This window comes from Hemiscyllium ocellatum, chromosome 26, assembly GCF_020745735.1.
Source record: "Hemiscyllium ocellatum isolate sHemOce1 chromosome 26, sHemOce1.pat.X.cur, whole genome shotgun sequence".
NCBI classification, from domain to species: domain Eukaryota; kingdom Metazoa; phylum Chordata; class Chondrichthyes; order Orectolobiformes; family Hemiscylliidae; genus Hemiscyllium; species Hemiscyllium ocellatum.
The window spans coordinates 11,889,022-11,913,065 of NC_083426.1; the positions used below are offsets into that span (position 1 = coordinate 11,889,022).

Consider the following 24,044-nt stretch of genomic DNA (forward strand, 5'->3'; position numbering starts at 1 on the left):
AGATACCGATGAAAGGGCACTGCCAGGGCTCACAGGAGGGACTGTGGCCTGCTGGCCTTTCCAGAAAGCAAAGAACCATGGATGCTGGAGATCTGAAACAAATAAAAACAGAAATTCCTGGAGAAACACACAACTCAAAGAACGAGGATTACTGGATTCGAAGCATTAAATCTATTTTTTTCTTCACACATGCTGTCAGACCTGTTGAGTTTATCTGGCAGTTTCTCTGTTGATTCTTTTTCTCTAGTTCACTCTTTGCAAAAGTTCACAAATGATAGTTCCCTTTGGGAGCTTCATTGGTGTTGCAGTTGGGAACTGTCACGAAAGAGAAAGCAGAGCAATCATGCCCAACATCATGGAGTCTAAGCAGGCAAGAAAGGTCTAGAAATAGTCTTCTAAACTGTTGTAAGGAGTTCAAATCCAACCATAGCAAGCTTGGGAGTTGAGGGATAGGGTGTAGGTTTGCTCACTGAGCTGTAGGTTTGATATCCAGATGTTTCATTACCTGGCTAGGTAACATCATCAGTGGTGACCTCCAAGTGAAGCCAAGCTGTTGTCTCCTGCTTTCTATTTATATCTTTCTCCTGGATGGAGTTCCTGGGATTTGTGGTGATGTCATTTCCTGTTCGTTTTCTGAGGGGTTGATAGATGGCATCTAGATCTATGCATTTGTTTATGGCGTTGTGGTTGGAGTGCCAGGCCACTAGGAATTCTCTGGCATGTCTTTGCTTAGCCTGACCCAGGATAGATGTGTTGTCCCAGTCAAAATGGTGTGTAGGGCTACGAGGGAGAGAGGGTCATGTCTTTTTGTGGCTAGTTGGTGTTCGTGTATCCTGGTGGCTAACTTTGGAGTTGAATTGAATACTTTTGATTAACTGGAAGTACTGCAGACATTGGAAATCAGAAACAAATCCGAACTGAGGAATGGTCACTGGACCCGAAACGTTAACTCCAATTTCTCCCCACAGATGCTGCCAGACCTGCTGAGCTTTTCCAGCAGTTTCTGTTTTTATTTCTGAACCCTGTTGATAATTTGTGAACTAACTGACTGCAGCAAAAAGAAAACTAGATTGCTGAGAAGGATTTGACAGGTTCACTGATTTCCTGCAGGGGAAAAAACTCACTTATGTGAACCTATGTACCACAACAATTTAACTCTTGTATGAATAAATCTGAAAAAAAAAAACACTTGTAATAATCATTTCAGTGGTTAAAGGATATTGCTGAGAAGGAAAACAACAGTGGAATGGCAAATTTGATACAATAGTCCACCTTGTGTCCTAGATATTTTTATTCGATCTCAAACAAAGGGAAAATACTGCAGATTCTAGAAACCTGAAACAAATATTCAAGAAATTCAGCAGGCCTGGCAGCATCTGTGGAGAGAGAAAAACAGTTAATGTTTCAAGCCTTGAGGTGTAGTCTGGTAATTAGTAATAAATTTGAAGGGTTGTGGAGATCAGGCAGGGAAGTGAAGTTGAAGCTGAGATGAGATCAGCCATGATTGTGTTAAATATCAGATTCACTCAAGGACCTGAGCTGCTCATGCTCCTAGATCTCGTGTTCTTATGACTTTTCAGAATAAGAGAACTTCAGAACCAGCTCTGAAGAAGATTCTTATTGGGCTAAATATGTTTCTCTCTCTCCACAGCTATTGCCAGACATGCAAAGTTTCTCCACCATTCTCTTTTTTTTATTCAACTTGTTCGGGCACATAATGACAAACCTCTGGAACAGTTAGATTTTGAACCTATACCTAAGTTCAGGGCGTTATCACTGCACTACAAGGCATTCTGCCTTTTATATATTTGAGAATCAACCTTCAGAGTACAGTGTACAGCTGGTCAATATCATCAGAACATTTCCAAATGTTACTGTTTTGTTGCTGGTGTTTTCCCTCTCTGGTAGGAATTCAAGAAAACAGCTCACCACCTGAACGTAACTAGAAATAGCCCCTTAACATGGAGTCATAAAATCCCTGTAGTGTGGAAGCAGGTCATTTGGCCCAGTGAGTCTATACTAACCATCTGAAGAGCATTACACCCAGACCCATCCTCTACCCCAGCCCTATAACCCTGCATTTCCTATGACTAATCCACCTAGCCTGTACATCCTGGACACGGTAAGCAATTTAGCGTGGCCAATCCACCTAACCTGTACATCATTGGACAGTGGGAGGAAACCCACGCAGACACGGGGAGAACGTGCAAACTCCACACAAGTCACCCGAGAGTCTAACCCGGTTTCCTGGCGCTGTGAGGCAGTGGTGCTAATCACTGAGCCACCATCTCATCCACAAAACGCGGTCTCGTTAACGCTGTCCACAAGAAAAAGGAGTAAAACTGCCGCAGTTTTGACAGTGAGTTCTGAGTTGTCAGAATAGCTTTGAAGTTAACACAAGGTGATCTGAAACTAAGGATTTGCTGTAAAGGAACATCTTGCACACCCACCCATTCAAACTGAGGAGACTGACCTGCCATTACTGATAAATGCTATAACTTGTTCTTTACCAAGGTCACAAGGCAGAAAGGACCCAGCTCTGCTGAACCATTCCCAATACTTGCACAAATATTGCAGCTCTAGGCAGAATACCTGGAGTCCCTCATTCCAACAAACACGGAGTCCTCCCACGGGAAAAGCAGATTCAACCTTGGAAAGCAGGGATTGTTCCAGCTTGCAGATTGGAGATCCTTCCTGTAATGAAGGTAAAAAGCTTTTCAAGGTGTCAATGTAAAGTCTAAAAACCTAGCTCTGGGCTTTCAAACCAATAAAATCTTCAGTGTCCCTATTTGTACAATCATCACAGCACAAAATATATTGCTGCTGTCACTGTGCTGATTTTTGCCATTATTACAGTAAATTCTGTACTTTCTGAAACTTTGCAATGTCCATGCCCATCTGTCCTGAGAGAGTACCTGCTCTATCCTGTTTTTTCCACAGATGAGGGACATTTACTCAGAGCGGTCGAGGGGTGTGCTGCTTCTGATGAGGAGGAGGAAGAGAGAGGTTCAGAGGGTCAACAGTGTCAGATGATTGAACCGAATAGAGATGGCTGCAGTAGTGAAGGGTAAGCTTCTTGCAAACAAGTGACGGGAACACCCTCGAGTCATGACTCTTACTTCCCGTTTGTTCCAGTTAAGTGTTTTCCATCAATTAGAAAGAAAATGGAAGCATAAAGGAGAACAAATGAAGTCTACAAATCTTGACTTCTTAGGTTGACTTTTTTCTTAGTTCATTCATGGGACATGAGAATCACTAGCTGGCCAGCTTTCATAGCCCCTCCCCATTTGCCCTTTGTTAAGGTGGTGGTGAGCTGTGTTCTTGAACGGCTGCCCATTAGGAAGAAATTCTAGGATTTTGTCCCAGTGACAGTGAAGGGATGACAATATATTTCCAAGTCCGGATGGTGGGTGATTTGGAAGGGAACTTGCAGGGCCTGGTGTTCCCATGTATCTGCTGCCTTTGGTCATCTATAGGGAAGTGGTCATGGAAGATGCTGTCTCATGAACTTTGGTGAATTTATCATCTTGTTGATAAGAGCAGCAGCATGCATGCATGGAGTGTTGGCAGTGGATACTTGTAGATGTGGTGCCAATCCAGTGGGCTATTTTGCCTTGGATGGTGTCAAGCTTTGAATGTTGCTGGAACTGCACCCATTCAGGTAATTGGGAGTATTCCATCACACTCCTGACTTGTGCCTTGTAGGTGGTGAAAAGCTTTGGGGACTCCGGATGTGAGTTAGACGAGGTAGTATTCCTGATGAAGAGCTTTTGCCCAAAGCGTCGATTTTCCTGCTCTTTGGCTGCTACCTGACCTGCTGTGCTTTTCCAGCACCATGTTCTTGACTCTAATCTCCAGCATCTGTAGTCCTCACTTTCGCCCTGCTGTAGTATTGCTACCCTCAGACTTGCTCTTGTTGTCGCTATGTTTATGTGACAAATCTAGTTCAGTTTCTGATCAAGGGTAACCCCCAAGATGTTGATAGTTCAGCGATGGTAATACCATTGAATGTAAGGGGCAATGATTAGATTGTCTCAATTGGAGCTGGTCATAGCTGAGCACTATGTGGTACAAATGTTAACTTGTCATTTTTCAACTCGAGCCTGGATATTGTCCAGCTCTTGTTGCATTAACCAACATGAGTAATTTACACAGGATCTTAAGGCATAAACCGGTGAAGGAACACAATGCTGCTTTCTCTAAAGATTTTCACTGCACTCTGCCTGGTGTCAGCCTAAGTTTGAAAAATTGTTTCGACCAGAATGGTTTCTCCAGTGGTATCAGAATTCTTAATGTTCCAGTGCATTTGGGTTGAAAATAGTTTTATTATTCTTGAAATATTCACCCAGAACAATACAGCAGCAGGTTCCCCTCCAAGCCCCTGTTCCATTGTCGCGACTTAACTCAAAGGTGTGCACCAATAATTGTGCCACAAACCTTCACAAAGTGTATGCATGCATAAAATTCTAATAAGTCTTCGTAGGATATGTGGAACAGTCCATCTTCCGCAACTACACTGGCACCACCCCCCACCTTTTCCTCTGCTACATCGATGACTGTATCGGCGCTGCCTCATGCTCCCACGAGGAGGTTGAACAGTTCATCAACTTTACTAACACCTTCCATCCCGACCTCAAATTCACCTGGACTGTCTCAGACTCCTCCCTCCCCTTCCTAGACCTTTCCATTTCTATCTCGGGCGACCGAATCAACACAGATATCTACTATAAACCGACTGACTCCCACAGCTACCTGGACTACACCTCCTCCCACCCTGCCCCCTGTAAAAACGCCATCCCATATTCCCAACTCCTTCGTCTCCGCCACATCTGCTCCCAGGAGGACCAGTTCCAATACCGTACAGCCCAGATGGCCTCCTTCTTCAAGGACCGCAGATTCCCCCCAGACGTGATCGACGATGCCCTCCACCGCATTTCCTCCGCTTCCCGCTCCTCCGCCCTTGAGCCCCGCCCCTCCAACCGCCACCAGGACAGAACCCCACTGGTTCTCACCTACCACCCCACCAACCTCCGTATACAGCGTATCATCCGCCGTCATTTCCGCCACCTCCAAACGGACCCCACCACCAGGGATATATTTCCCTCCCCTCTCCTATCAGCGTTCCGCAAAGACCACTCCCTTCGTGACTCCCTCGTCAGGTCCACACCCCCCACCAACCCAACCTCCACTCCCGGCACCTTCCCCTGCAACCGCAGGAAATGCAAAACTTGCGCCCACACCTCCTCCCTTACTTCTCTAAGGCCCCAAGGGATCCTTCCATATCCGCCACAAATTCACCTGCACCTCCACACACATCGTCTATTGCATCTGCTGCACCCGATGTGGCCTCCTCTATATTGGGGAGACGGGCCACCTACTTGCGGAACGCTTCAGGGAGCACCTCTGGGACGCCCAGACCAACCAACCCAACCACCCCGTGGCTCAACACTTTAACTCTCCCTCCCACTCCACCGAGGACATGCAGGTCCTTGGACTCCTCCATCGCCAGAACATAACAACATGACGGTTGGAGGAAGAGCGCCTCATCTTCCGCCTGGGAACCCTCCAACCACAAGGGATGAACTCAGATTTCTCCAGTTTCCTCATTTCCTCTCCCCCCACCTTGTCTCAGTCGATTCCCTCAAACTCAGCACCGCCCCCCCCAATCTGCAATTTTCTTCCTGACCTCTCTGCCCCCACCCCACTCTGGCCTATCACCCTCACCTTGACCTCCTTCCACCTATCACATCTCCATCGCCCCTCCCCCAAGTCCCTCCTCCCTACCTTTTATCTTAGCCTGCTGGACACACTTTCCTCATTCCTGATGAAGGGCTTTAGCCCGAAACGTCAAATTTCCTGTTCCTTGGATGCTGCCTGATCTGCTGCGCTTTAACCAGCAACACATTTTCAACTAAAATTCTAATAAGACCATCTAAATTACTGACTGCTACCCAGGGCAAAAGCAATTTATGTCTGAAAAAAGCATTTTTTATTGTAGTGCACTTAACTTTAACAAGAACAGTGAAAACAGAGAATTTCTAATTTATGCAACTTTGTAAAATGCCTATAGTGTAGAGGACATTCAGCCCATCGAGTCTGCACTGACCCTGCATAGAGCATCCCATCCCAGCTCCCTCACATGTGGATTGTACCGTATCTAACTCACCAAACCTGTTCATCCCTAGACACAACTGGGCAATTTTGAGCAGGGCCAATTCACCTAGCCTGCACATCTGTGGACTGTGGGAGGAAATCCACTCAGACATGGAAAGAACATGCAGACTCTGCAAACAGCCGCCAAAGGAAGGGATCAAATCCGGGTCTCTGGTGCTGCAAGGCAACAGTGCTCACCCACCTTGCAGTCCACTTAAACAAAACCACTTCAAATCCCCAAACATCAACTTAAATGATCAAACTGAATCACGATTAAGACAGACAAAAGATTAATCTCTCTCTTTGTCATGCGCACATGTACACACACACACACACGCACACACACACACACACTCTCTCTCTCTCTCTCTCTCTCTCTCTCTCTGTTCCTCTCTTTCTCCAAACAAGCAGACACAACTCAACCAAAAGCTATAGCCACATTATCTTACATTGAAGACATGTCAGAAATGACTTCCAGACTACTCAGACCCCTTGGCATGATGGTAGCCCATCAACCTAACACACCTAGACAGTGACTAATGAACCTAACAACATTTACACAATGCCATACAAGAACTGTAAAAAAAAACTACATCGGACAATCTAGCAGGAAACTTACCACCAGGATACGTGAACACCAACTGGCCACCAAAAGACACGACCCACTCTCACTAGTTTCTGTACATACAGACGAAGAAGGACACAACTTTGACTGGGATAACACACACATCCTAGGTCAGGCAAAGCAAAAGTACGCATGAGAATTCTTGGAAGCATGGCATTCTCACCAGAACTCCATCAATAGATATATCGATTTAGACCCTATCTACCTTCCCTTGAAAAAAGGAACCAGAAATGACATCACCCGCCTTAAGAAACCAAGACCTATAGATAGAGAGGCGGACATACCACCACCGCTTGATCGGAGACTCTTTCTGATGATGTTACCTAGTATGGTGACAAAACATCTGAAAACAAACCTCTCTCTGTCTCTGTATCTGTCTCTCTCTCTCTCTCTCTCTCTCTCTCTCTCTCTTTTGGGAAGGGTAAACAAAATTCCAGCAATTGAAAGTCTACACTGCAAGGTGGAAAGTTACTTTCCCCACAGGCATATTGATGTTTGCAATGATGATACGCTGTTATCTGTACAGTGACAGTCATCCTTCGATTTGATGGCTGATCAGGTGAACTTGCGTCTTCTCTGTATGGATTTTGTTTTTTAAAACTTCCTTGGTTCATCTGTCTGTTACCCACATGAAGGGGAAGCGAAGGTTGCTCTCAGTCTGCAGGCTCTAGATGTTTGTCACATCCTACTGCTCTTGCCGTGTGCAACATTTTAACATTCTGCAGCTCAGTCAATCAGAGGTATTGTCAGGTAGAATTTTCTTAACTTGAAAGATTGTCTGTGCCGTTCAATCTCAAGTTCCCCCACTTACTGCTTCAGAAAAGCAGCATTGTATTGCAAAGCTCAAGAATATGTAACACTTGATTTCGAGTTGCAAACCACTTTCCAATTATAGCAGGCCAACATGCAATTCAGTTTATAGTTGTTTTAAAAAAAAACAAAATGTAGTCTTTTACGTTACCATGACTTGGAACTGCATTGTTAATCCCTCACAGTCACTGGATCAAAATCCTTGAATTGTACTATGGGTGTCCTTATAACCCACCGATTGGCATGGGTCGAAAAGGCAGCTCCAATGCCAAGGGCAAATAATGATGGACAATAATGAATTTTGGCCCAGCCAGTGATGTCCGTACCCCCTGAATGAATAATTTTAATAAGTGCTGAGTGAAATCATTGAACGTAGCTCTACAGTTGTTAGGTAAATGCATCCTCAGTCTCCCCTCATGGTACGATAATCCCACCGTTTCTCTGCTGCTGTTGTTTCTCCTGGGTTTTAGAAGCAACACACTTTGCAATAAACACTGGTTTACAGTTTCTGCTATAGGTTATGAAATTGCTTTGTAAACAGTTTATCATGTTACATTAAACCATTTCCATCCCCGGGCACTTTCTCCTAACTCTCTGTCACACCACAATTGCAATATGTCTCAATTTACTTTGAAGGCAAATATCTCTGACTTAACAGAAAATTATAGCTATACCCTTGATGGTGGTGAAACCGCTTAATTTATTCCTCACCATTTTATATTTTGCAATCCCAGCCAATGTCTGTCAACAGTTTGGCGACAAGTTGAATCCCAGTTGTCTTCCTTGGGTTGTTGAAGTTCCTTTGGGACTGTTTCAAAGAAAACTAGAGGTGATTAGATTAGATTAGACTTACAGTGTGGAAACAGGCCCTTCGGCCCAACAAGTCCACACCGACCCGCCGAAGCGAAACCCACCCATACCCCTACATTACCCCTTACCTAACACTATGGGCAATTTAGCATGGCCAATTCACCTGACCCGCACATCTTTGGACTGTGGGAGGAAACCGGAGCACCCGGAGGAAACCCATGCAGACACGGGGAGAACGTGCAAACTCCACACAGTCAGTCGCCTGAGTCGGGAATTGAACCCGGGTCTTCAGGCGCTGTGAGGCAGCAGTGCTAACCACTGTGCCACCGTGCCGCCCAAACTTGTGATGTCCCCTCTGCTTTTTTCAATATATGTTCCAACCAATTTCAGTTAAAATAAATTATCAGGCAATTTATCTTGTCTCTGGGACATTTGCTGTGAACAATTTGGCTGCCAATTATCACACATGTTAACAACAGCTACAATCTGATATGTACTAACCCTAAAGCAGTTTGAGAGACTGTGAAGTTCTGAAAGAGCCTAAATATATGCAAGTTCTTTAAATCCATTGAGTCCACCTAACTCTTTGCACTGTGTCTAGTATCTGAAGTTATAATAACAACACTCTTTTAGACAGACAATATCTGTGTGAAAGCTTGTGATTTAACAAATTTTGGGGTATTTAACTTAAATTTTGAATTTGTTTTAAATTCTTTTCGTATCCATAGTTGCCACAGCAGCACATTACAACGACTGCTATCTCACAACTGCAGCTGTGAGATCATGGTCATTTCACCATGGATGGAAAGAGAAAAGGAACTCATGACTCAGTTAAAGAACAAGGAGGAACAAGTGACAGAGCTCCAGACTGAGACTGAGAAGGTATGAATTATGATCAAGAAATTCTTCCAAACACTGGAAATCCAAAATTGTGTAACATGTTGCTGATTAATTAAGTGCACTTACCTTGGTGCCTTATTTCTCTCTTCCACAAGAGTCAAAGCTCAAAGTAATTTCCAGATTCCTACATCGTTAAAACAATATTTACACCGAGGGGAATTGTGGGGAATAAACTTGGCTGTTCCTATGGGTCTAGAGAGTAAGTTTTTTATTAAATTTGATCCAGTAAAAGCTTGTTTTGCAGTTCCTGGACGCTTAAACATAGAACATTACAGTGCAGTACAGGCCCTTCGGCCCTCGATGTTGCGACAACCTGTGAAACTAATATAAAGCCCATCTAATCTACTCTATTCCATTATCATCCATATGTTTATCCAATAACCATCAAAATGCCCTTAATGTTGACAAGTTTATTACTGTTGCAGGCAGGGCATTCTACGTCCTTACTCCTCTCTGAGTGAAGAAACTACCTCTGACATCTAACCTATACCTATCACCCCTCAATTTAAAGCTATGCCCCCTTGTGCTAGCCATCACCATCCAAGGAAAAAGGCTCTCACTGTCCTATCTAATCCGTTTCTCATCTTGTATGTCTCTATTAAGTCACCTCTCAACCTTCTTCTCGCTAATGAAAACTGCCTCAAGTCCCTCAGCCTTTCCTCATAAGACCTTCCCTCCATATCAGGCAACACTCTGGTAAATCTGTGCTGCAACCTTTCCAATGTTTCCATATCCTTCCTATAATGTGGTGACCAGTCAAGTGGAAGACTGTAATATGATCAGCCAGTGCTATTGCAGGTTGAAGCAGTTCATTCTTAGCTTTCAACTTGGGTATAACTTAAAGGGTATGGTAAGCTCTCAAGTAAAGTGTAGGTTAAAGGGTTTAGAAAACACATCTAGAATATTCTTAGGCTGAATGTGATGGTTTGAAAGCTTAGTATGTGTCATTACAGTCGGACGCTGAGGAAAGACTTGCTCATCTTCACATCTTCATTTGCTTGTCCAGTATAATCACTACAAAAAGAACATCCCAATGCTGTGAGTGGAACAAAGAACAATGAGATTGTGTACGGGATCAAAAAGTGCTGAAAAAGGTCTGAATGCTGAATATTACTATAGGGCTGGTCATCCCTCAGAAGTGAAACATCACTCCATACCAGGCTATAGTTCACCAGGTTTATCTGGAAGTACAAGCTTTCAGAGCACTGATGCAGGAGCAGGACTCTGTAAGCTTGTACTTCCAAATAAAACCTTTCGGAAAATAATCTGGTGTTGTGCAATTTTTAACTTTGTCCATCCCAGTCCAACACCATGGCATCGCTCCGAAGGATAGATGGAACATGGTCTATTGCCACAGGCTGTGGTCCTAACCCAAGCTGTGAGGAGACTCATTATTGGGTTGGTCCCTTGCCACAAGACATTGCTGTCGGCTAGGAAGACATGGTGTGTGCTACTATGGGCTATCAGAAAGTGAGAATAGACACATCATACTGAATGGGACAGAGGTCTTACATTTCACAAATGCCTCTTCTCAATTCAAGGATACTCAAAACAGAGACATTGGCCTGAAGGGAAGGGGAAGAATCCCCCTTTAAAATTCAGAAGAGGGTTCTTGTCACCGCTGCCCCCACCACCATTGGCTCCACCTGGACAATTCTGTCCTTAAAGCCCTGTCACTTCATTGTCCACGTTTCTCAGAGTGGGTCACCCTTCTCCTTTGGCTCAGTGTTTCCAGTTTAATCTTGCATCGGTGAAAAATGTTCGGATGTTTTTATGTTAAGTGCAAGTTGTTATTGTTGTTTAGGCAGTTCCTGTTCAGACAGGACTCAGCAGACCCTGAACAAGTTTGACGCGCCTGAATTCCTGCCCTATTTGCTTAAGTGAACACCATTAACTATTGAGGTTTACTTAAAAATACATAGTGAGTGAGTTTCAGAGTGGTCTCCCATTAAATTACCCTCTAGCTATCCATGATCCAGCCTCACAAAGCACAGCTGCTATAGGTTGTGTCTGGTCCTCAGTATATTGCATTCAAGGACGCTTGTAGTGTGGTGGTGGTGTTCCAACCTCTGAACCAGGTACACCAGGTTCAAATCCCACCTGCTCCAGAGGTATGTAATAACATCTCTGAACAGGTTGATTTAAAAACAATGTCTCTGGTCATGGAGTCACATAGCACAGAAATAGACCCTTTGGTCCAACCAGTCCATACCAACCATTATCCCAAACTAAACTAGTCCCACCTGCCTGCACTTGGCCCATTTCCCTCCAAGCATTCACTATTCATGTACTCATCCAAATTTTAAACATTGTAACTGTACAGCATCCACCAAGGAGAAGGAGTGGTATTATCGCAAGATGGTTAACTCAAATGATGTTCTAGGGATCCGGGTTTGAATCCTCCCACGACAGATGCTGGAATTTGAATTCAGTTAAGATCTGGAATCAAGAATCTAATAGTGACCATGAATCCATTATCGATTGTCAGAAAAATCCACCTGGTTCATGAATGTCCTTCAGGCTCTGGCTTACATGTGACTCCAGGTCCTCCAACAATGTGGTTGACTCTTAACTGCCCTCTGGGCAATTAGGGATGGGCGATAAATGTCAGTCTGGCCAGTGATGCCCTCAGCCTGTGAATGAATTAAGAAAACAAAATTCTTCTGAAAGTTCATTCCACACCTGAACCACTGACTGTATACAGAAAAAACAACATTGTCCCTCATATTCAACTCCTAGAAACTACAAACATCAGATTCAAACCCAGTCATAGTTCATGGTGTGTAGCCTGCACTGAGACACAATTCCTATGGGAATGGGAACCTGTGATGAAGGAAAATGCCATTAAATGTGCTTTCCCCTTTCTGCTTGCTCAATGCTGGAGTTTCCCATCCTGCCTGAGCTTCCTATCTCGTCTGTCCCTACACACCAATTGTCTGTTAGCTCAGTCTCTTCCTGAGTAAAGTGGAAGGAAAGGCCTATTTTGCACTTGAGTTATTGTGTCTCCGTAACCTTCTGTGAGGAGATGTACCCGGCTGGTCTGGACAGCTGCAGATCCTGATGTTTCCTCTCAGATGGTTTGACATGTCCTTGAACTAATTATACTTAGAGACAAATTTTATTTCAAGACCAGTGTTCCCACAATGTAAAAATGGTCTGGTTGTAAGAGAAGGTAGTTATCAAAGTTTTGTATGAATCTGTTGTGTAATGTTGGAAATATTAAATGAGAAGTGAGTTGAATAAACGTGCCACAGGGAAGTACAGAATTGGGTAAAGGATATTTAGGAGACAGTTTGTTCTTGTAGTGGATTTTGTCTTTCCCACAAAAGATTAACCTTCTGCCCCCTCAAGTAGAGCAGGACAATTTCAAAGAAAGGCAGGGAAGATTTCTTTGACATTCTAAGCAATATTTAACCCACAAACCTCACTTTTAAAAACTGATGGTCTTACCAGTATGATATAGCTATATGTGGTAGCTTGCAGTTTGTTAACTGACTGCCACATTTCCTACATTTTCACAGTGTCTACACTTCAAAAGCTATGGCTGTGAAAGGGTTAGGCACATCTCAAATTGATGATCGTGACATATGAAGAGAAACTGGATCGGTTAAGATTATATTCACTGGAGTGTAGACGAATGAGGGGGCAATCTCGTAGAAATGGGACAAGACGGGGCAAACACAGGAAGGGTGTTCCTGATGACTGGGGAGTCCAGAACTAGGAGTCACTGTCTAAGTGTGCAGCATAGGTCATTTAGGGATGAGATGAGGAGAAATTTCTGCACCACAGAGTGATGAGTCTAGGGAATTCTCTGCCATAGAAAGGGATTAAGGCCACAATATTGAATGACATAGAATCATAGAATCCCTACAGTGTGGAAACAGGTCTTTTGGCCCAACATGTCCACACTGACCCTGCGAAGAGTAACCTTCCCAGACCAATTCCCTATTACTCTACATTTACCCCAGACTAATGCACCTAACCCACACATCCCTGAATGCGATGGGCAATTTAGCATGGCCAGTTCACCTAACCTGCGCATCTTTGAACTGTGGGAGGAAACCAGAGCAAACCCAAAGGAAACCCACACAGACAAAGGGGAGAACATGCAAACTCCACGCAGACAGTCGCCTGAGGTGGGAATCAAACCCGTGTCCTTGGCACTATGACGCAACAGTGCTAACCACTGAGCCACTGTGTGCCATCCCAGTGTTTTCAAGAAGGAGCCAGATATAGTTTTTGAGGCTATGGGAATCAAAAGTTGTGGGAGAGAAATTGGAACAGGGTACTGAACTGGCTGATCAGCATGCAAATGTGTTGCTGGTCAAAGCACAGCAGGCCAGGCAGCATCTCAGGAATAGAGAATTCGACGTTTCGAGCATAAGCCATCATATTGAATGGCGGAGCAGATTTGAAGGGTTGAATAGCCTGCTCCAATTTTTTATAAAGCTATCTATGTATAAGAGTGGCTATAAAAATGCATGTCATTGTTGGGCTACTGTGGCTTCCATGTGAATGCTGTCTTGTTTTCCAGTTGACCTGTGCAATGACCAAGGAACTCCAGCTGAAAGGGGAGGAGGTGGAGATGCTGAGGATAGAGCTGCAGATGGTTGAAACTGATCGGGTTAGACTCTCGCTGATTGAGGAGAAGCTGACGGATGTACTGCAGCTTCTGCAACAACTGCGAACGCTGGTAATTACCCCGAACCCTCTCCGACGATTGAAAAGAAAGTAGTCTATTGTGAAGTTCATTCTGTGGAGTTGCTGGTGTTGGACCTGGGTGGATAAAGTTAAAAATCACACAACACCAGGTTGTAGTCCAACAGCTTTATTTGGAAGAACTAGCTTTGAGAGCGCCGCTCCTTCATCCAGTAACAGTGGGGCAGTATCATAAGAAACAGGATTTATAGCAAAAGATAGAACATAGAAAAATACAGCGCAGTACAGGCCCTTCGGCCCTCGATGTTGCGTCGATCCAAGCCCACCTAACCTACACTAGCCCACTATCCTTCATATGTCTATCTAATGCCCGTTTAAATACCCATAAAGAGGGAGAGTCCACCACTGCTACTGGCAGGGCATTCCATGAACTCACTATTCGCTGAGTAAAGAATCTACCCCTAACATCTGTCCTATACCTACCACCCCTTAATGTAAAGCTATAATTTAAAGATCACAGTGTCATGCAACTAAAATGATATATTGTTATAGCTCATTGTTAGAGGTTCGAGTGTGAGAGGGTAGGTGCGTGTTTCGGAGAGGAGGTCAGCATCGATAACTTAGATGCCAGATGCTGTCGGAACATTCATAACATGCCAAGGCTGCTCACATCCCGGTCAGGGACTGTCTGAACCAGTTGCTTGGCAAAGTTCACAGCAGTTTACATTATGTCTGATCACAAACACCAAAGAGTTCTGTTCTTAAGGAACAGGCAATAGTCCGACTCGCAGCATGTAAGTATGATTTCACACTGGGTGAACGTGTTAGGATTGGACTTCTGTTCAGACACAGCTTCCTGCAGCAATAGCTCAATCAGAGGTATTAAGTCGCGTGGCTGGCATTCAGGTTGCTAATTTGGGCTCGATTCACCATGTTGGTTGTGGGGGAGTGAGGAGATGGGTGGGTATGTGGGTATTCATTGAGTCACAGAATTACTACTTTTCAGAAGGAGACCATTTGGCCCACAGTGTCTGCACTGGCTCTCCGATTCAACTTCACATGTTAGTTTCAGGCCTGGAATTTGTGGAATTGTAACTTCCATTAGGGCACACTTCTTATGGGGAACCGAAGTTTGTTGTTGAGTCGACATTCCAGGTTTCTGGAATCCCTCTGGAGCATTCACCAGTGTATGCTGGTCTCTTCCATTCCTTAGATTGTGCAGGTAGCCCTTCTTTCACTAGGTGTGTAGCAAAGTTAGAATTATAGAACCCCTACAAAGTGGAAGCAGGCTGTTCGGCCCATCAACTTCACACCAACCCTCTGAACAGCATTCCACCCAGACCAACCTCCCTTATCCTGTCCCTTTAGCCTGCATTTCCCATGGCTGATCCATCTAATCTACACAGCCCTGGACACTATGGGCAATTTAACCTGCCAGTCCATCTAACCTGCACATCTTTGAACATTGGGAGGAAACAGAAACACCTGGAGGAGAGCCATGCAGACACAGGGAGAACATGCAAACTCCACACAGACAATCGCCTGAGGCTGGAATTGAACCCAGGTCCCTGGTGTTGTGAGGCAGCAGTGCTAACCACTGAACCACCCTGCTACACTTGAGGCATGTTTGTTTCACTTTGGAGGGCAGTCATGTCAAGGAGACATTGAGAAACTGAGCACGGATTGGAGTGTTTTTTTTAATTCATAAATATAAGTACCTTTGGCTAGGCCAGTGTTCTTCACCTATCCTTAATTGCCCACATGTAGGCCAGACCAGGCCACTAAAGTCTTCCCCTAAAGAGCGTTAGTGAACTAGATGGGACTTTCCAACAATCAACAACCGTTTCATGGTCATCATTAGACTTTTAATTTCAAATTTTTATTCAATTCAAATTCCACAAACTGTCATGGTTGGATTTGAACCTAGTTCCCCAGAAATTACCTGGGTCTCCGGATTAATAGTCGAATGATATTACCAGTAGACCATGGCCTCCCTTTTCACGAGTTTCAAATTGGATATTGTACATACAGTATTTCTTTATCTCAGATTGACATCCATCTTCATAACTGCTTTATTCATGAATAAAAGTAAAACATTGCAGATGTTGGAAATCTGAAACAAACAGGTAACACTGGGGAAACTTGGCAGATCTGGTACATCTGTGGAAAGGGAAATAGAGTTAACGTTTTGAGACCCATATGAGTTTTGTTCAGAACTTGTATTCTGATATGCTAGAGACACTAATATGAATGAATGAAAAACAAACAAATTTTGTGGAAACCTCAAAAATTCAGCAACCATTTGGCCCATCTCTTTGCAGGAACTCTGTAATTAATCCCATTTGCTTGCTCCTTCCCCATAATCCTCTGAATATTTCCCCTAAAATAACACTAATTTCCTTTTATCCTCATCCATTTACTGTATGAGAGTATGGATCAACAGGTCACTTACTCTGTTGCACCAACAAGATTATGGTCAAAAGTGTGGTGCTGGAAAGCACAGCAGGTCAGGCAGCATCCGAGGAGCTGGAGAGTTGATGTTTCACGCATAAGCTTTTCATTAGGAAAGCCCACATTCCTGATCAAGGGCTTATGCTCAAACATTGACTGTCTTGCCCCTCGGCTGCTGCCTGACCTGCTGCGCTTTTCCAACTCTCTCGACTCTGATCTCCAGCATCTGCAGTCCTCATTTTCTCCCAATAAGATCATAGCTGCACATTCCCACCTCCCTGTGATAAACTTTCACTCTGTTACTCATCAAGAATTCATCTACCACTGCCTTTAAAAACTAAATTCAAAGGCCACCTTTTGAGGAAGAGAGTTTCAAAGACTCACAACCCTTTGTGAGAAGAGAAATGCTCCTCACCTCCCGCTTAAATGGGCCAACCCTCATCTTTCTGAAGAAGAGTAGCACCTCAACAATAGCTGTTTCTCTCTGCACAGATATTGCCAGATCTGCTGAGTTTGTCCAGTAGTCTCTGTGTAAAAAGTGAGGTCTGCAGATGCTGGAGATCAGAGCTGAAAATGTGTTGCTGGTTAAAGCACAGCAGGTCAGGCAGCATCCAAGGAACAGGAAATTCAACGTTTCGGGCCAGAGTCCTTCATCAGGAATGAGGAGAGGGTGCCAGGCAGGCTAAGATAAAAGGTAGGGAGGAGGGACTTGGGGGAGGGGCATTGGAGATGTGATAGGTGGAAGGAGGTCAAGGTGAGGATGATAGGCCAGAGTGGGGTGGGGGCGGGGAGGTCAGGAAGAAGCTTGCAGGTTAGGAGGGCAGTGCTGAGTTCAAGGGAATCGACTGAGACAAGGTGGGGGGAGGGGAAATGAGGAAACTGGAGAAATCTGAGTTCATCCCTTGTGGTTGGAGGGTTCCCAGGCGGAAGATGAGGCGCTCTTCCTCCAACCGTTGTGTTGTTATGGTCTGGCGATGGAGGAGTCCAAGGACCTGCATGTCTTCGGTGGAATGGGAGGGAGATTCTCTGTATTTGCTTTATTTGTGTGTCTGTCGGGATGAGGTGTCACCTAGTCATGGCATGGCGATGACCTTACAGCCAGTATGGACAGTATTGTTGGCCTGGATGCCATCAGCGGCTTGGGTATGGGTGGGACAACACAAAGAAGCAAATGAGCAGCTTCTGAGAGCAGCAGTGGTTGAATCTGCTGGATTACACTGTGTTCATTGAATCATTTAATCCCTCCGGTGTGGAAACAGGCCATTTGGCCCAACAAGTCCACACCGATCCATCCAAAGAGTAACTCACCCAGACCCATTCCCCTATCCTAGGATCCTACATTAACCCCTGACTAATGCATGAGGTAAAATCAGATGCTGGAAACCAGATTTTGGATTAGCGATGCTGGAAGAGCACAGCAGTTCAGGCAGCATCCAAGGAGCAGCGAAATCGACGTTTCGGGCAAAAGCCCTTCATCAGGAATAAAGGCAGTGAGCCTGAAGCGTGGAGAGATAAGCTAGAGGAGGGTGGGGGTGGGGAGAAAGTAGCATAGAGTACAATGGGTGAGTGGGGGAGGGGATGAAGGTGATAGGTCAGGGGGGAGAGGGTGGAGTGGATAAGTGGAAAAGGAGATAGGCAGGTAGGACAAGTCTGGACAAGTCATGGGGACAGTGCTGAGCTGGACGTTTGGAACTAGGGTGAGGTGGGGGAAGGGGAAATGAGGAAACTGTTGAAGTCCACATTGATGCCCTGGGGTTGAAGTGTTCCAAGGCGGAAGATGAGGCGTTCTTCCTCCAGGTGTCTGGTAGTGAGGGAGAGGCGGTGAAGGAGGCCCAGAACCTCCACGTCCTCGGCAGAGTGGGAGGGGGAGTTGAAATGTTGGGCCACGGGGCGGTGTGGTTGATTGGTGCGGGTGTCCCAGAGATGTTCCCTAAAGCGCTCTGCTAGGAGGCGTCCAATCTCCTCAATGTAGAGGAGACCATATCGGGAGCAATGGATACAATAAATGATATTAGTGGATGTGCAGGTAAAACTTTGATGGATGTGGAAGGCTCCTTTAGGGCCTTGGATAGAGGTGAGGGAGGAGGTGTGGGCGCAGGTTTTACAGTTCTTGTGGTGGCAGAAGAAGGTGCCAGGATGGGAGGGTGGGTTGTAGGGGGGGTGTGTGGACCTGACCAGGTAGTCACAGAGGGATCTTTTTTTTGTGGAAGGTGGAAAAGGGTTGGGAGGGAAATATATCCCTGGTGGTGGAGTCTTTTTGGGGGTGGCGGAAATGTTGGTGGATGATTTGGTTTATGCGAAGGTTGGTAGTGTGGAAGGTGAGCACCAGGGGGATTCTGTCCTTGTTACGGTTGGAGGGGTGGGGTCTGAGGGCGGAGGTGCGGGACGTGGACGAGATGCGTTGGAGGGCACCTTTAACCACGTGGGAAGGGAAATTGCGGTCTCTAAAGAAGGAGGCCATCTGGTGTGTTCTTTGGTGGAACTGGTCCTCCTGGGAGCAGATACGGCAGAGACGGAGGAATTGGGAATACAGGTTGGCATTTTTGCAAGAGGTAGGGTGGGAAGAGGTGTAATCCAGGTAGCTGTGGGAGTCGGTGGGTTTGCAAAAAATGTAAGTGTTAAGTCGGTCGTCATACCTCACCCTAGTTCCAAACGTCCAGCTCAGCACTGTCCCCATGACTTATCTGGACTTGTCCTACCTGCCTATCTCCTTTTCCACCTATCCACTTCACCCTCTCCCCCCGACCTATCACCTTCATCCCCTCCCCCACTCACCTATTGTACTCTATGCTACTTTCTCCCCACCTCCACCCTCCTCTAGCTTATCTCTCCACGCTTCAGGCTCACTGCCTTTATTCCTGATGAAGGGCTTTTGCCCAAAACGTTGATTTCGCTGCTCCTCGGATGCTGCCTGAACTGCTGTGCTCTTCCAGCACCACTTTTCCAGACCCTGACTAATGCACATCACCTCACACATCCCTGAACACTGTGGGCAATTTAGCACATCCGATTCACTTAACCCCCACATCTTGGAGATTATGGGGAGGAACTGGAGCACTTGGAAGACACATAGACACGGGGAGAATGTGCAAACTCCACACAGAGAATCACCCGGGGTGGGAATTGAACCTGGGTCACTGGTGCTGTGAGACAGCAGTGCTAACCACTGAGTCACCGTGTTGCCCTTTATTTTAAAGATTTAGCATCATGGAATCCTTACAGTGCGGAGACAGGCTATTTGGCCCAACAAGTCCACACTGACCCACCTCCAGTCCTATCAGCCTACCTCTGCCAAAGATGGATTGAACGCTTTGACAATGATTTTGAATTGGGTTTACAGTGTGAGGGTCTTGTGAATACTTAACTAGGCTTTAACTGTCCAGAAATCCATGCAAACACTTAATGACGTTACTTTGTCACTGGTATCCTCACCAGGTATCAAGCAGACTGAATAGCAGGATACAGGGGGGTCTGTTTTAAGTGGAGACCATGTTCTTGAGTTGTTGAATGGACCAGTTTTTGATGTTTTTCAGATTCTAACTCTTCCTTTTTCTTGCATTCCTATCCATTTGTGGGCGGCACGGTGGCACAGTGGTTAGCACTGCTGCCTCACAGCGCCAGAGACCCGGGTTCATTTCCCGCCTCAGGCGACTGACTGTGTGGAGTTTGCACATTCTCCCCGTGTCTGCGTGGGTTTCCTCCGGGTGCTCCGATTTCCTCCCACAGTCCAAAGATGTGCAGGTCAGGTGAATTGGCCGTGCTAAATTGCCTGTAGTGTTAGGTGTAGGGGTATAGGTGGGTCGCGCTTCGGCGGGTCGGTGTGGACTTGTTGGGCCGAAGGGCCTGTTTCCACACTGTAGGTAATCTAATCTAATCTAATCTAATCCATCCTCAATTTGTACTCTGCTTGATCGCAGAACATTTCCAGACGGTCATTGGGGAAGATCTTAATGAGCACTTTGGACTCCTGTTACAGTGTGGGACATGGTAAGGAATCACAACAGTGAGATGTTATAAAAGAGAGCGATAATCTGATTTGGCCTGTTAATAACAACTTTCCCTGCCTATTTTACAGGAATGATGAGCTCCTTGGACATATTGAGTGTTCTCCATAAAGAGCTGCTGTCTTGTGAGTTACTCGCCAAAGGTTCATGTCAAACGGAAGATGAGCAGATCAGGAAAAACTCCCTGGTGATATCATGTTAATGCATGGAAGTGAGCAGATCCCATTGAGTGGTATTAGTTATTTACAGCAATAATCCTCTATCTTTCCCTCTTAAGCAGTCAGTTGGGCTGTGGCCAATATCTGTAGGCAAAAGATCGACTTGCCTGCTGCTCAGATACTGCCTGACCTGCCTTGCTTTTTCCACACTTTATTGACCCCAGGTCTCTGCAGCCCTCTCTATCTTCTTGAAACCATTGAAGATCAATCACTGAAACACAAATGTTTATGAATGCTTGTGGACCGGAAGCTGGCCAATCACAGGCTGACACATACAGATGTCTGAAGCAATGGATGATGTACAGTCTGTGCTATGATGGACTTTGACAATCTCAGTGACAAAAATTCTGTAAATTTTCACATGGTCACAAAAGGCAAGCAAATCGATTGAAAGAGAGAGCTTGTTTCTGGGGATTTTGCAGCTAATGAAACCTGTGCACTGAGTGGACAAATGCAGTAACCATCTTGTGCTCAGGAAGATCCCACATAGAGTGTGGTTCCAGTTAATTTGGTCATAACTGCAAGACAGTTGTTTGTCAGGATACTGGGAGAGCTCCCTGCAGAAAGAGAGTGATGAAGGTTACGTGTCCATCAGAACGGGCAGCTGGTGCCTAGGTTTAATGTCTCATCCCAGTGGTCACCCTTCCAGCATTTCAATGTTGCTTTTGAACGGGTCTGAGCTTTAACAAAAAGCAGAATACCACAGATGCCGGAGACCTGAAATTTAAAGAAAAACACCAATTGGCAGCTTCTGTGGAGAGAAAGAGACTTATATCAGAAAAGATGATGCACTCAGTCTTGAATCTGTATCAGTTAACCATGTTCCACATCTCAAGACATGGCTCACAATAACCAGGTCACTAAACAATAAACAAAGCACTTGGGTTTATTTCTGATGGGAGAGAATTGAAAAGTAGAGAGTGTTGATTAGCCGGTACCTGGAACCCTGCATACAATCCTGGACACTATTATTACAAAGAAAGATATCAAAACACAGAGGGTGTAAAATAGATTTATAAGGAGGATGCCAGATTGACAACTTTTCTTTCTTGTTGAAAAAGGAAGGGAAGGGGCTGTCCTATTAAAACTGTTTAATATTATGGAAGATTTTGATTGTTTAGATGTGGAGAAAATGTTATGGGAAGATCATAACTAGAAACCATTAGTGTATCTAGATTTTCATCCTTTGTTTTATCTATCCATCTTCATGCCTCCAAGAAATTCAATGGGGGGAGCAGTGGGAGGGATGCAATGAAGGGATCTGTGCTGATTGTTGAAGTTCTGGGGTGAACATAGAGTCCCTTCAGTGTGGCAGCAGGCCCTTTGGCCCAACGAGTCTATACTGACCCTCCAAAGAGTAACCCACCCAGACCCATTCCCCAACCCTTTGATCCTACATTTATCCCTGACTAATGCACCTCGCCTACACATCACTGAACAATTTAGCATGGCCAGTTCCTAACCTGCACGTCTTTGGAGTGTGAGAGGAAGCCAATGCAAACGCAGAGTGAACGTGCAAACTCCACACAGACAGTCACCCGAGACAAGGATTGAACCCAGGTCCCTAGCGCTATGAGGCAGCAGTGCTATTCGTGCTGCCCAGTTTTCCAGTGACCAAAGTAATGCAGCTACATGTAGCCTAGGCTGCTTGTTTGGATTCTCAACTTTTATTATCCCAAGCTGATGGAATTTTACATGAGAGAGAGAGAGCTTCTGAACATCCAGGCTTTCAGTGCTCCCCACCGGGAGGAGACTCATCCCCTCCAACATAGATATTTTGAAAGATATGAGTTCCATAAAAAGTTCAACTCCACACCCACAGCTGTTAGACTTTGACTTGCATGGACTCTGACGCTGAACAAAATACCAACTGTTGCAGAATGATTAAAAAATTATAAAGAACTTCTTTATTCAGAGAGTGAAACTCTTTACCAGAGGAAGCAATTGAGTTGCATCATTTAGATGCATTTAAGGAGTTGACTAAAGGAGCAAGTAAGGGAGAAGGGAATGGAGGGCTATGCTGGTTGAGAGGAGGGTGGATCTAGGGCTGTTTGGACTGTTTCGGATGGATGTCTGCTGCTTTGCTGTTGTTTCTCTGCAATCTGATTTCACGTGCCCTGTAAATTGCCTACTGGTTTATATTAAGCTGTACTAGCTGTGTATATTTTTAAAAATGCTATTTTAGTTTCTGAAATTGTATCTAGATTTTCATCCTTTGTTTTATCTATCCATCTTCATTGTTCTGATTCACTATCTCCTTTTGCTTATCTATGATTTTGTATGGAAATTATTATTTTAAAGGATCTGTCGCCCCCTTGTGGGTAATCATTGTTATTTATGGTTCCTATTCTAGATGGTGATGTGGAGATATTCCCTTTGATTTTTTTATTGGATTAAATCAATTTATATATTGATGGGAGGAGTATATTAATATCTTTGTTTTCAATGTTTTCCATTTGAGCAGAGATTATGTTTTCCTATTATGTATTTGGTAACTTTCCAAATACCAAAGGCCCCACCCCGACACCGACTTACGTTGAGCTGGTCAATTAAAAATGCTGGTTAATCTGTTGCAGTTTGTACGAAATGAAGGAATTGAATGAAAACATGTCTTAAGGTCTGATGCAGCTCTCAGACGCTTATAACCTCTCCACCTTTGACTCTATCCACTGTAAACTCTGGAGGCAAAGAACTTCAAACTTATTGTTTGTTTTGCAATCATACAAAGCCATATAGCAAGAAAGAGACCCTTCAGCCCATTAGTCTGTACTGGTTAGATATAACCACCCAACTAGTCAATCCAATTTTCCAGCATTTGGCTTATAGCCTTATATGCTTTGGCATTGCAACAGCATATCTAAATACTCTTAAATGTTATGATGGTAAACTGGTGCAAATGTGTTGCTGGTCAAAGCACAGCAGGTTAGGCAGCATCTCAGGAATAGAGAATTCGACGTTTCGAGCATAAGCCCTTCATCAGGAAACTGTCAATGTTCCTATTTTTCTACAGCAATAGTGACACCTATTACGATACAGTTACTACACACACACGTGTTACTATAGGGATGGAGTGGAGGGGGTTATTGGATTTAGGAAGTTAAAAATCACACAACACCAGTTTATAGTCCAACAGGTGTATTTGGAAGCACTAGCTTTCAGAGTGCTGTTCTTTCATCATGTAGTTGTGCAGTATAAGGTTGTGAGAAATGAAGGAATTGAATGAAAACATGTCTTAAGGTCTAATGCAGCTCTCAGACACTTATTACCTCTCCACTTTTGACTCTATCCACTGTAAACTCTGAAGTCAAAGTACTCCAAACTGTATCCATTTGCAATCATACAGGGTCATACAACAAGAAAGAGACCCTTCAGCCCATTGCGTCAGTACTGGTCAGATTCAACCAGTAACTCTCG

The 24,044-nt window shown here is 44.8% G+C and overlaps 1 protein-coding gene across 1 annotated transcript in view; it reads left to right on the top strand.

Annotated features, from left to right (window-relative positions):
* Nucleotides 1-22,991, top strand: part of LOC132828335 (EF-hand and coiled-coil domain-containing protein 1-like) — a 31,576-nt gene extending 8,585 nt beyond the window's left edge. The window contains exons 2-7 of the mRNA XM_060845355.1: nt 2,515-2,705; nt 2,941-3,067; nt 9,127-9,280; nt 13,833-13,991; nt 20,326-20,395; nt 20,484-22,991. Coding sequence (XP_060701338.1) covers nt 2,515-2,705; nt 2,941-3,067; nt 9,127-9,280; nt 13,833-13,991; nt 20,326-20,395; nt 20,484-20,614 — 832 coding nt within the window. The 3' untranslated portion in view covers nt 20,615-22,991. The remainder of the gene's footprint in view (nt 1-2,514; nt 2,706-2,940; nt 3,068-9,126; nt 9,281-13,832; nt 13,992-20,325; nt 20,396-20,483) is intronic.
* Nucleotides 22,992-24,044: the final 1,053 nt, after the last annotated feature.